The sequence below is a fragment of the Jatropha curcas genome, chromosome 10 (assembly GCF_041381405.1).
Source record: "Jatropha curcas cultivar XTBG-Jc1 chromosome 10, XTBG_Jcur_1.0, whole genome shotgun sequence".
Lineage (NCBI taxonomy): Eukaryota > Viridiplantae > Streptophyta > Magnoliopsida > Malpighiales > Euphorbiaceae > Jatropha > Jatropha curcas.
Genome location: NC_143160.1, coordinates 9,248,631 through 9,263,542, shown reverse-complemented (window position 1 = coordinate 9,263,542; position 14,912 = coordinate 9,248,631). Strand labels below are relative to the sequence as shown.

Sequence of the window (14,912 nt, the reverse complement as noted above, 5' to 3'; positions counted from 1 at the left end):
CATGAATTTTCTATTGGCAAATTTAACGCTAAAAGTAGCTCTAACTTCAAGAGCAATAAACTAAGAATTAATGATATTAATTCACTATAAAAATTTCAAAATCGTTTCTTATATTATTACAAATTGTAAATGTATATGAATACACTACAAAATATATTCTCTATCTTCCTAAATATTTATCATATTTCAAAAAAAATGTTTCGAAATACTTATTATATTTATAAATTTAATAGATAATAATTTTTTTATTTTACCTTTATATATTATCAATAATGATTGCTTTAATTTCTCAATAATTATTGTAACTTATATAAACTAAAAGTAATATAATTAGTTCACTCAATAATTATTTGTAATTTAGACAAATTGAATGATTTTTTTAGTAGATGTATAATATCCAAATGTGATAATTATTTAAAAAGAAAGGAAATATACGAGGTTATTGATTATCAAAAAATCAAAGAATTTTTCAATAACGTAATGAATTTATTGTTTGAATAACTAATTATTAAAAAAATAAACAACTTTTTATTCAATACAATAAATTTACGACGGGGTTATTGGTCATTGAACTCAATTAGAACAAATAGTTAATTAAATTTATGTGTCAATATTTTAGAATATAGTAATAAAAACAGGAATATTAAATTCACATAATATGATTTGAATTTTTAAAACAATATAATAAAATTATATTTTCTCATAACGTGGGGTCATATGACTAGTTTATATTTTATAATTAATTGAAAGTTGACTTTACATTAGATTATTAATTACCATTACATTGTGTCTCTAAATCAATTAAACTTTATGAAAACAGCCTTTTTTGATCTTTTTATATTCCTTGCTTGCTATGATACGAAATTTTTTTGTTCCTTCTCTATATGATTCAATGCCTTTAAGAAAAAGTCCGTGGCAACAGCCAATTTGTGGATTGGAAAAGAAAATAATTTTACATAAATTTTCTTAATACGGTGTTTCCACCCTGTTATTCAGATATTTTTAACGTTATATATAAAATTCACCTGAAATATAGTTGAGTCGCTTCCTAATTTTAAAAAATTAATAAATAAAAGAAAACACTAAATTCAATTCTCCAGAATAGAAGGACACATGGCATTCTACTTATTTTATAAGCTGACATTAACATAGAGACTAGGTGTGAGTGTAGTTAGTAAAATATTATATGTTTGATTTTGATATTATACGAGAAAGAAGGTTTTGTTACTTAATGCTTCCTATATAAACCACATCAACAAATTAGGATTACATGCTTTGGTAATGTAATAATCAATAGCCATTCAAATTTAAATTTTAGAAATCTCAAATGGGTGATTCTACGAATCTGTTATAAATATTCGCTAAGAAGAATATTAGATTATCAAATTACTTATCAAATTAATAAATTGACAAACGCTGTTGTGATCAAAGGATTTAAAAACTCGAAATTTCTTATTCTAACGTGTAAAATGAGAAGACAAACTAACTTAATTTTACTTCACAAAGAAGAAATGAGTTGATCCTATATTTTTTATGTTGCTTTTCAAAAATTATTATCGTAACTAGTAGCCAAGGCTTGTGGTTTGCTTTCATAAACTTTTTCCTTGATTTGCAAAACCATTCTAATGCTCCAAAAATTACTCAAAGTAACCTTATTTATGAGTACATTCAAGTAACCCATTTATTTTGCTTTCCTTATAACTCTAACAAAAAGCCTAAAATTATACACACAAGTGAACACATTAAAATAAATAAATAAATAAATAAAATATACATATTCATCATCTCCTTCCAGTTCCAGATTCCAATTCATCCAACGATGTAAATTGGTCGCTGTTTCCCCTTATACCTTGTAAATTAACCACTTGTACATCCATGGCCTGCACATTCAGTGCATTTCCAGTCTGTCCTCCGCTCGTCTCAGAACGCGACTCCTCTAAAGCTTTGAAATATGCATAAGGCCCCCATCCTGCAGTAATCGTAAGAGTAATTACTAATTAATTCCACCTTAAAATAATCAATTTTAGTGCTAAATTTCTGCTCAAAAAGAGAATTATAGTACCTTCATTGTCATATGGAGCTGGAAAAAATTGCATGTAGCAAAATGCTGAAACAACAAGCCCTGCAATCATACAGACAAGTTATTATACTATCAGATTTTAATTGTATCCAATTAAGGGCAGAAATCTATGCAACTACGGATGGGTTATTGCTAAAGACTGTATATAAGTCAAGCTGTTCAAGACGGGCTTGAGGCACATCTCAAAAACAAAAAAAGAAGAAAGGCTTGTTCGAACTTGTTCGATAAGCTTACTATGTATTATATGTTAATCTTAACAGGTACATCCTTATACTATTTCAAATTCTGCCCCTCCGAGTTCATATGTTTCAGTAACGAAAATTTCGAACCAATTCAAAAACACAATCTCAAATTGCTATTTTGTTCAATAAAATCTATTAACAATCAATCTTTTTCGGAAAAATTAATTTTAATCTCAAAGTCCAACGGACATGGGACTGACCTAAAATAGCTCCGGCAAAGACATCCGTCCAGTGATGCCAGTAGTCATCGACTCGAGATATACCAACAAGAGCAGCAGCAAGGAGAGGTAGAATAATAACACACAGTTTTGCCACATGACCTCTGCGATTAAATACTTGAATTTTACCAGACAAGTATAATGACAGAAATCCCAACCCAGCAAAAGACCCTGCACCAACAACAAACATTAATTAATTCCTCATCAACTACATCTAATTTCAACATAGTTAATTATTAAATATTTAAAATTTGAGAATACCTGAGGTGTGTCCACTAGGAAAACTCTTATGTCCTTCCCTTATATCACTTTTCTTTCCATGGCATATTACATCTCCCCATTGATCATAAAACTAGGCAAACCCAGAAACAAATATTCTAAGAAACAATTGTGCAGAATGGAAAAAAGAAAGAAGATGAAAGAAAATGAAGAGAAAAAATATTACTTACTTCCTTTCCATCAGGAAAGCAACGCCAGAAGAAATCCGGTCTCGGTCGACCTACTGCAACTTTTATTGCCTCCGTTATAATAGCAGTAATAAGGACAGAAAATAGTAAGCCTAGAATGCTGTGGTGCAGATCATAAACATCTCTTCGTCGAACATAAACGAAAATGAAAATGACAATAGGAAGCAGAACTGCATATAACTGATCATCAAGAACAAATACTAACTAATCACAATCTGGTAAATGATTATAGGAAAAATTTAAATGGATTGTAAAGAAAACTTACAGGGACAGACCAACCAGGCACAGTATTATCTTTGAAAGGATATTTAAGGTCTTCCATCATGTCCTTCCCAACAAATCTATAAAATGGATGGATAATAAAAAGAACAATCTCTATTACTACAAGTAGTAGTAATATAAGCCAATCATGCATATGATTCTTTGCAACTTTTGCTCCATGAGACCTAATAGTATGAGCACCAAGATCCACCTCTCTCATTCTTCCTTGCTGCTAAATGGAAAACATACAATTAACTCAAACCAAGTGAAGTTTAAGCAACAATTATGAGCATAAAACATGTATTTATAATATAATTATATTGAGTATTCAAGTAATACTTAAATGAAAAAGACTTTGTAATTAACCACAAAAATTTCTATCAATATTCTTTTTACAAATGCAGAATGATTAAGTTTAGAAATATCTTTAATTCCTGTTTAACCCACTTGATGGGACTAAATACCTTTTCTTTAAAAAAATTTGACTAATAATTTGATTTTTTTTTGTCAATATATAATAAATAAACTGGAAAAAAAAAATCTTTCTTCCACTATAAATATTTGCTGATTTTGTGATATTTTGGTTAGTTGCAGTTATTGACCAAATCACTGAACTAACCAAAAATTAGTAGTTATTAAAATTTTGAGATACAATAGATAATATTTCAGTCTAAATATCTCATTCACTGACAAAATCGGAAATAACCAGAAATTTCAAATTACTTGCCGACACTAATAGTTATCAGTTCGGCTTTGAAGCCAACAAGGACCCAGAAAGTTAAAGCTCAAAACTTTACTCTTCAATTTTCATTTTATACATGAAACCCATGTATTAGTAGAGAAAATAGAGATTCAATGAAGTCAAAAATGGCCGTCTTCCCTAAGGAACACTGCAAGTTTCAGTGATACCCTTTTGTAGGATATAATAATGAATTAAAAACAAAAAGCCATAACCATAATAATTAGATCTTGACAAAAACTGCCTTTTAAAAGTTCTTAGAATAATAATTAAAGTTAATAATAATTTATCAACTAACCTGAAAGACGCTAAGGAAATCCTGAACAGAAAAAAAGGATACTATATTCTTCCACGGCATAGATGAGCAAGAAATGGTACTTAGTATTTACCTTACTGACAGGAAAAGAAATGCTGAAAGACAGAATCTTTGTCTCCGAAGGCAAAAGAAAAAGAAGCACAAGAAACACATAAAGTAAAAGAGTAAAAAGCAAGACGAGAGGAACTAATTTTATTAACTCAGTTTCTTCTCAAAGATTTCCCTTTGACATAAATTATGAAAAACAATAAGAAATTATCTCAGTTTTTTAAATAATTTCTTGGTGCCGGACGGTTAAGTGTGTTAAAGCCATGGAACACTGAAATAATTTTTTACAATAATTTAAAAAAAAAAAACTAATGTCAAAAAAAAAAACTGAAAAATAAAATTTTGAATTCAAATCGATCGATTTTCTATTTAAAAAATTAAAAAACAGTTTTTACAATTTTTTAAAATTTAATTAAAATTTAAAAAATAGCTTTAATTCATTTTTTAGAGTTTTTCTTTATAATAAAAACATGTTTCCAACTATTTTTTAATTTTAAAACATAGTTAAAATTATAATACCAGTAAATAATTTTTTATAAAATATTTACATTTGAAAAAATAAAAATTTATTTTATACTTTGATAACTAATTAATTTTGTTATCACAAATGCATTATATCCTTTATTTAAAAAAATTACAAAATGATAGAAAATAATATTATTATTATAAATAATCAATAATAAAAATTTAAAAATTTTTACATAAAAAACTTCTAAATTTATTTTTATAATGAAAGTTATGAATAATATTTGTGAAGTTAAATTAAAATATAATTTTTTATTATTATCAAGTGAATCTTTTTTTCATTTTGTATTTTTTAATTTTTATCTTTTTAAAAAATAAAAAATAAAAAATAAAAAACTGTTTTTTTAATAAATGGACCTTTAAATTTTCAGATAAGAATTAACCAACCGTTCGATTTTTTATTATAAATATAATATTGTCATTCGGTTGATCAAATAGTGAACTTCCAGATAACGACTCTGTTTGACCGTCAAAAGCGAGGACCGGCCGACGCTAACCCTTGGATTTGTTGACCAGCTCTATTTCGTGTGGGGCCAAATGCGATGAAGAAATGTACAAAAATAGGTACTTCTACGAAAAGAACATAGAGAACGACGTCTGGGAGGTAGAAAAAGCCACAGATTGTAAATAAATAAGGATAAAAACTATTTAGTCCATAAGTTTGCTCATAATAATTTCACCCTTTTTATTTGAAAAATACATTGATTAACTCCTAATTTCAGCTATATTAAATTATTTAAATCTCAAGGACCAATCACTTTATTTACCAAATATTTATGATCAAACATAGAGAACAAATAATTTTACCTTATAAATTATAGTCAAATGCATAAATTTGCCTACTTAGGTGATTGCACCCAAAATTTTAATAAATTTGCATCTAAAGTTGTAAAATTTGGTAAAACTACGTATCTCTATCTTGCCAATCCAACTTAAATGAGAGAACCAATGGAAAAATAGTATTTATAACATAAGAATCCGTTTTCAACGGATGAATTTCACATAATTTTTTAGAATTTATTTATAAATCCAAAATTTTATATTTAAAATAAAAAAAATATGAACTTAAATTCTGTAGAATTTGGTAAGCTTATCTAAATGAATTGAATTCTAAATATCCAAAACACGTAGCCGTGTTCTCTTATCTTATCATTTTTTTATCGATTAAATTGCCTTGTGCTAATGTTATTGCTTTATATAAAATAAAAGTGGTCATTTTCTCTTTTTCCTTCTTATTGTATATCTCTATAATTATATATTTTTTCTAGATTTTCTAATATTTTTTAAAGAGTATGAAATTGCTATTGTACACGACTATGATTATACATTGAATTTGAATGAGTTTTTAAATTTGAATATATTTTAATCTATTAATGAAAATTAAAATTTAGACATTTGCAATGACTTAAAATATGAACTTTAAAATTTTAAATAATTAATTAGGATGAAATATGAGTGCATTTATTTATATTAGTATTTTTGTTAAATTATTATGTCAGAGATATTTTAGAAAATAAAGATAAATGAATTTTCATTTTAAGAATTATTCCAAACATAATTTTGTGGAATTCTATTGAATTATTTATTTTAAATTGTAGCATAACAAAAATGATAAATTCATTTATAAATAAATTGTACAATTATGATTCATTTATTCTAAACCGAATGTAAAAACCAAACAATATACAAGAATTAAAAGAGAGCAAATAATGAAAAAGGTTACATCTTTAGAGACGGAGGAGGAAGAGAAATGGGGTGGCCACACTTAAATATTTGATTTTGAGCAATTTTTGAATATAAGATAAATGGTTGAAGAAATCATGGGTGTGTTCACATATAGAAAACTGAAGTAATTTTCTAAAAAATTTTCCAAGAAAATTAGAAAACAGAATTTTGTGCTCAAATCAGTCAATTTTCTAATTGGTTCAGTTTTTTAAAATTTAACTATGATTTGAAAAATAACTTTTAAGTTGTTTTTCAGAGTTTTCCTTTATAACAAAAGACATGTTTTCTAACTCTTTTTTACTTTTTAAAAATGACATTTTCATAATTAAAATTACAATGTCAATAAATAATTTTTTCTACATTTTCATTTAAAAATAAAAATTTATATTATGCTTTAATAAATAATTAATTTTATTATTACCAATATATTGTAGCCTTTATTTTCAAAAAAATTTATAAAATGATAAAAATATATTATTATTATAATAATCAATAATAAAATTTCAAAAACTTTTACATAAAAAATTCTAAATTTATTTTATTACATTTTATTTTTTTTAATTATGAAACTTATGAATAATGTTTGTGAAGTTAGATTAAAATATATTTTTTATTATTATCAAGTGAATGCATTTTTCATTTTTTTTAAAAACTATTTTCTTAAAAAACAGAAAACTATTTTCTGTAAGTAAACGTATCCCAAGATGCCAACTTCTTACTAACCCTACAAATTTGTTATTAGCAATGACATTATTAATTTGTTCTTTTTCCATATTTGCAAATTATCTAAAGATCCACAACTCTTCGCTCTCACTATAACTAGTGAAGAAGCTAGAAATTAAAATTAGAGGGCTAAAAAAAAATTTAAGAGCTAAATTTACTATTTTAAAAGATAAATAAAAAATTCAATATTTTATGAGGTAATTCTTTAAAAAAAAATTCATCCTCCTCTAGCTCTGTCAATGATCATAACGTTTAAAGTCAAATGTTAGAGCAACTTGCTTTTATCACATAAAACATCAAATGAGCTCCTAGTGCCAGAGTTAGATTCAATGAAAGAGGCTTGGAATTTTTTTTTTTTTTTATTTTTGAAATTAAGGGAGTAAAATAAAAAAAAAATTAGTCAAATAAACTAGGGACAATCACAAAGGGTTCCAGTCATATGCCTAATTTTAGTTCGACTGACCTGAAACAGAGCATGATGAAAAAGAGTTTTTGAGTCCATTATTGAATTGAATAAGAAATAGGGTAATAAAGATCAAATATAACCACATTGTACTTTCTAAGAAGTAGCCTCTACTTTTTGGAAAATCAATTTTCAAAAATTGGTCGATTTTTACCAAAATGACTAAAACGATGCTTAAGTCCTTTTTAAGGAAAATAACTTTTCATTTTTAAAAGGATAAAATATTATTTTGGAGATTAATAAACTTATTATAACCTTATAAATATGCATTTTTTAATTCATTAATCACTGGTAATCACTACCACTAGTCATCATTCACTAGCAGCCACCACCACTAGGCACCGTCGACCACTACCATCAGTCACCGGCAACAAATATAATTTACCATTTTTTATTTTTTCTCATATTTAATAATAGATTTTTAAAATATGAAATTTCTAGTATTATAAATATTTGTATGATATTATAAATTACCTATTTAACTAATTTTCAATACTATAAATGGAGTCTGGATTGTTATTTAATTTCAAATTACATAATGATATCTTGTATTTATTGTTGCAGCATTATTTCTGTTGTGATTACATTTCAAGAAAAAAAAATGAAGAGAGATTTTTTCATAAAGTAGAAGAGGAGGGCCAAATGCATAAATATATTCATGTACTTTATAGAAAAAATCTTGTGATACCCTTAACTTTACGAGTGATCTATTATGCCTTTGAAGTTACGAATTTTGCTAATATTGTATCCCTCACTATACTAAGAATAATATTTTTTGGTAATTTTGGTATTTATGTGCAAGATATTCACTTAATATATAGTTAGTATAATCTTTGGAGCAATAATATTTATATTTTTCAACTATTTAATAACCGTTTAATTGATCTAATTTTAGAAATTTGATTATTCAATAGAATAGTTTTTGTAAGTTGAAGTATTAAATTAATACAATTTTATAAATTAAAATATTCAATAAGTCAAAGTAAAAATTAAGAATGCTATAAAGTACATGGATGAATTTATGGATCGGACAAAAACAGAATTGTATGATATTCTTGAAAATTTCTAAGTTTCACATCAAATGCCAACGCATAAACTTTCTTTTTTTGTTTCTCTTACTAAGGAATTGAATTCGAGTGTGTGTTTTGTCAAGTGGAGAATGAATCTAGCTAGTTTTGTAATTTTTTTTTTTTTTTTTGGACTTTTTTTCCTCATGGACAACAAGGCAAAATTTAATTTTCATTTCATATATTTTTTATTTTAAAAATATGCATATTAGCCTAAATTTTTCTTTTTATTTTTAGCTGTCAGTATTTAAATTCTAGTCTTATCCTTGACTATAAGATTGAGCTGGCACACAATTTCTAAGACAAAAAAAAAAATATATTAATTGAGAAATTTGTTTCTTGGTGTTTTACTTACAAAAACAGGTTTTTTTTTTTTTTTTCAGTGTAGCGAAGTTAATATGCTACTTATTTACATGTAAAACTAATTGTCAATTTTCAACTAAATTATAACAACAATTTCAGAATGAGAAGAGAGAAACAATGAAGAGTAAATTGAGAGAGAATGATGATGCAACGGATGGAGTACCCGTTTAAAATGAATTCTCTAAATCCAAACCCAATTATAAATTAAATATCCGAACCTGTTTAGAAATTCATTTTTAATACCCGAACCAGTTTCAAACCTGATTATAGTTATCCGTTTAAATATTTGACCCATTTAACTACCGTTTAGCATTAAAATATTTTAAAATTTTATATTTAAAATATATATATATATATAATTATTATTTTGACTTAATAAAAAATATAATATAAATATTAAATATTATAGCATTAATTAAAATTAAAAGTGTCTGTATATAAATTTTCTTTTACAAAATAATTTTAATTTGGTTTGATTATTCAAATCAAAATAATTATTCAAATCAAAGTACAATGAATAATTTGGTTTGATTTTAATTTTAATAAAAAAAAGAAATTGTTAATATTTTTATTCAATTTAATTTTTTTTTAAAAAAAACCTTCGATTTATACTAGTTTGTTTCAACTTTGAACCGAATTGATTAAAAGTCAATTTCTCAATACTGGAAAAAATATGCAATGTTTGGTATTCTATAATTTTAGAAACAAAATAGATTCACATTCAATTTTAAGGTGCCATTCAGCTAAAAGAGCTAAAATTGCGGGGTCAATTATAAATTCGGCAAGATGTGGGGCTTTTGCTGCATGAGAGTCGATGTAAGTGTCGTGCCGTAAATTAATATCCTTCCGTATTAGGACTGTGTTTGGAAAGGGAAGGGAAGAAATTTAGGGAGGAAAGAAATATTGAAGGCAAAATAACAAAAGAAAATATAAAAAACATTTTGTCTTCATATTGGGATGTGTGAGAGGAAAATGAGAAGGGGAATTAATTCTTATAAATAGTAAATTATAAATTTAACCTTTACTTTTATTGATGAAAGTACAACAAATAGGGATAAAATTATAATTTTAATTATTTTTCATCAACTCTCTTTCTAACTTGGAGAGAAATGACATATAGGGTCTAATATTTTTCCTTCCCCATTTTATTTCCTCTCACATTTTTTTTTTCAATTTTTATTTTTCCCCTATTTTCCACCAATTCAAATATAAAATAATTGGTTTATGGAATTTTTGATAGTCAAGCTTTTGGTGCGGTTCTAGAGTCTCTATCATTTCTTTAATGAGGTGATGAGATGCTGAAATGCGCAGGCACATGTATTTAATGATGTCATGGATTGGCATCAACTTGAATCCCAAAATTGAATAGTCGACTAAAATTGCAGGACCAAAAAAAAAAATTTGGATGCTCCTCTTGCGTAAAGACTTATCTACGCTTCGTATATTTATAACATATGAACTAATTCATCCATCTATATATCTATACATATTAGATCAATTAAATAAAATATTAATTTAAAATACAAATTTTTTACCCTTTGTCAAGAAATAAAATAATACTACATTTGTCTCGTTAATTTTCATACATTTTTACCTTTTACAAGAATGAAGAAAATAATGAAATCCTTTCAAAAAAAAAAAATAATGAAAGCATCTCAATTTTAGAAAAAAAAAAGTAATCTTATTAATTTTTATAATTAAGAAAGATAAAGTTTAAAAATATTTAGATAAGGATAAAGTTAGAATAAAGTAATTAATACTATCTTTGATTTTTTAAAAGTGTCATTCAAATAAAATAAAGAAAAGTCAAAGACAGTCAAATTTAATGGAACTTCAAGAGTATTTAAAAGTATAAAATTTGAGTTATTCTTAGTGAATTGTAATGAAATTTGACTTTATTATACTCATTCCATTTATTTTTATTTGTCATTTAAAATCTTTATACATTGATTAAAGAAATAATTCAACCACATAAACTAATAAATTACTCTCACAACTCCATAATACTAAGTCAAGTTTGACTTTTACATATATATATAAAAAAAAGAATAAATCTCAATTTGACATGTGAACTTATTTAGTAGAATAAAAAATGTCAGATTTGACCTAGGCCAATTTAAACCCTAAACTTGTTTAAAATAATTAAAAAGATCAGATTTAACTTTTTAAGCCAATTTAATACCTGAGCTTGTTTTAGTACTCCCTTTGTTCTTTTTATTTAGAGAAAATATAAAATGCACAGGAATTAAGGTAGTAGTTAAACTGAATTTTTTTTTCATTTTTTACCTAATATATCCCTAATTTGAATTAATTGTTTTTTTAATTTTGATAGAGCCAACTCACAAAGATAGAGTCCCAATGGTACATTTATTCAACAATTAATGCTTGAAATGGAAGAAATATTTAAGGAAATGCTGAAATTATTTTGAAAATTTAAAACTTTCAAATTTGAATTTTACAATTTGAAATTTTGATTTCCCACATCAATGTTAAGTATTGAGCGTTTTCAATAATATGCGCTCAAATTTAGCGAAAATTTGGAGCCAAAATTTTTTGTCAAAACTCAATAGTCTCCTCAACCTCTACAATATGGCTATATATGAATTTCAACCAAACTTAGATCATGTAATTGTATTCATAGAGTTTTCAAAAATAAGGGCAATAATTTTTTATACCTTATGAATTCATCGTTTTTATTTGATCTCAATGACATTCCAATAGATTTGGGCACACATTCTGAAAATACGTCCAATATTTTTTAACTGTCAGACTTGAATTGCTTACTTGAAGACCAAGAAGGTGTTGTGGTTGTTGTTGATAGTAGTATCCCAAAATGTTGTTCCAGCTAACAGGAAAAAAGGAAACAAGAAGAAAAACATAGCTGATGATGTTAAAAATTCTATAACCACCATGCTTTTAGCTAAGATGCAACGAGTTAATGTGGAGGTAGTTTTTTCCTATTATTTATAGTCGTTGATTGACGCTAATGAGAACGCCAAAGGCAAGGTTGTGAAAATGAGTGGATTGTGGAGAGGTGCGATGGAGGCAGTTTTTAAATATTGTGTTTCTCTATATTTCGAAACCCTTATTTGAAGAGGGAAAAAAAAAAAGGTGCATAACCCTACAAATACACGCTATTGTATATAATAAAAACATAATGTTATAGTCGGATATAATAAAATGAGCATACATTTGTAAATTGAGCAAAATTAAACAACTTATACTCATGTAGGCAAAATAGATATGTGTCCAATATATTTTTAATATGAGCACATTTGTTAACTCTTAGTAATTTACAATTCTGTGATAAAATAACCGTGTACTTTTACTTTGAAAATACAAGGGCATTAAATGCCCAATCTTTTTTTTGTCAGCCACTTTCTCTTGCTAACCGTGCACAATTAACATAAGGACTTAAATCAAAGGAGGGTATTTTAGACTTTGAACAATTGTATACTTCCCAAAGTTTCTATTTTAAGTAAATTTCTTTATATAAAAAGAACACCCTAAATAGTAAATTTCTCTATATAAAAAGAACACCCTAAATAGAAATTTTCTCTAAATAAAGAGAACAGAGAGAGTATATTTTTTTACAAATTAATAAATTAATTTAATTTAATAGAATTGATTTTCTCTCCACTTTGTCCCGTAATGAAGATACCATATCAAACTTTTCCAACACTTCTAAATTGAAATTTAAATTCATAAAGTATCATTTGTGCAACTCAGTAAATTTATAAAAATACAATATCACTTTAATCTGTTCAATATGAAAAATATATGGATTTCATATCAATTTTAAAATGTTCAAATTAATAAATATTTATGAACTCAAACACATGGGTGAATTTATGTATTGAGCCAAATTTTTATACATAGTAGTTTTTCTAATTTAGAAAGAAAATGCATAAGAGATTAACCAATAAATTAGTTAATTATAATATAGGTTTGATGTTTTAAGAATAACCTTTTTAGCCATTAGATTATAATTTTGTATCTGAATAAATGCATTTATTATTCATATATTTATTTTGAGATAAATATAAATTTTAATCTAATGACTGATAATATCATTCTTAAAGCATAACTAAACCTATCATACAACTATTTTGATTTCGAACAGAAAAAAAAAAAAAAATGAATAAACAAAGAAAGTGATTTAATTGGTATCTTAGTATAGTGACAATGATGAAATTATTTTGGAGTATACCTAAGATTTAACCTCTCCAAAATCACTAAATTCTTTAAATGATCATTACCCAAATTATCTTCTTTCTTTCTATGATTACCCAGTTTGTGAATACCTCCACTTTTATCTTCTCACTTATAGCCATTAGAAATTTTCTTTTGGGAAGTTCCAAAGCCTTTTATATCCCACAAATGCAACATTTTTAATATTTAATTACCATCATTAACTTAGGTATCACCGCAAACAAAATGTGTCCACGTAGAAATTTCTCATCTACAACTCGTGTATGGATGATTTCATATGTCAAATCAATAAAAAAAGTTTTGTTTTAAAAAAATATTATCATTTTGTAGTGTATATCCTTATTTGAACTAAAATATTATTTATAATTGATTTAGTATATAAATTTACTCATACACCAGTTGTAAGTAAGTCTTTCGTTCAGAGATAATAATACATGGTTTTGATTTTAAGCCAAAAATCTCATTGTCTCGCTACATTTTCCAAGGGAGTGACGCGGCTGTCATTAACATTAGCATCAACATCATATCTATTATTTTATTTATTAAAATTATTTAATTGTTAAAAAAAATTATTTAATTGTTAAAAAAAATTAAATTCAAGAAAACAATCATGAAAAATCTAATCACACAATTCAGTAAATTGATGTAATTGGTATCTTAATTTGGTGATAGTGAAAAAAAATACTTAGAAGCGGAACGCAGGATTTGAGTCTCATTCATATAAAATTTTTCCTCGTGGTCATATAAAATATGTTAAAAAAATCTTGAAATATATTTTTTCCGTTACATTTTACATAGTTACATATCAAAAATTCAGTCAACAATAATCATTTGACTTTTTTACTATTAACCTATTAAGGTATTAATAAAAGTTTATCATTTAATGGACAATAATAAAAACTGTTATGAAAAAAATAATTGTTTAAATATATAAATTTATAAATATTGTAAATATTTTGAGACATAAACAAATGAATAACGAAAGTATTTCTGATGCTAATGTGAATTACTTTTATTTAACTGCCACATCAGTAAAATAGAAAGATTTTTGGAAAAAAAAAAAACTCTAATACTAATGTCTATTTGGTATGTTGAGTTAATGTGTAAAAAAAATAAATAGACATGCGTGTTACACTTTCTATTTCTAGAGGGTATCATAGACAATATGGGCATTTAATGCTCTCTGATGATTGGTTTTATATTAACTTATAGACTAAAAAAGAAAAGAAAAAAAAAATATATGATTCAAGAGGATTCAAAAGTAGTATATTGAAAGGAAAATTTTAAAATTCAACGTCCCTATATACACATTCCGCTGCATCACTATTGTATCGAAACGACACATTGACGGATGTATTTTTATGTTTGTAGTATTAAGGGCCAAAAGAGCAGGTTTGGGCCTGACCTTTTTACTTTAGGTCCCCTGCCTATTCTCGATACTAGATTTATAGCTGTAAGATAGA

The 14,912-nt window shown here is 25.7% G+C and overlaps 1 protein-coding gene across 2 annotated transcripts; it reads right to left on the bottom strand.

Moving 5' to 3' along the window:
- Positions 1-1,582: 1,582 nt before the first annotated feature.
- On the bottom strand, positions 1,583-4,546 carry LOC105636923 (putative lipid phosphate phosphatase 3, chloroplastic). 2 transcript variants are annotated; one of them, XM_012220330.4, is made up of 7 exons: positions 4,397-4,546; positions 3,273-3,497; positions 2,990-3,187; positions 2,802-2,892; positions 2,523-2,711; positions 2,063-2,122; positions 1,583-1,969 (listed from the first exon to the last, which is right to left on the bottom strand). In XM_012220330.4, exons 2-7 carry the CDS (start codon positions 3,486-3,488, stop codon positions 1,782-1,784), a joined length of 942 nt encoding a protein of 313 aa, XP_012075720.1. In that variant the 5' UTR covers positions 3,489-3,497; positions 4,397-4,546; the 3' UTR covers positions 1,583-1,781. The 2 variants fall into 2 exon arrangements, with proteins under 2 accessions (XP_012075720.1, XP_012075719.1); XM_012220329.4 differs by having other exon boundaries at positions 4,306-4,461.
- Between the last annotated feature and the right edge of the window lie 10,366 nt (positions 4,547-14,912).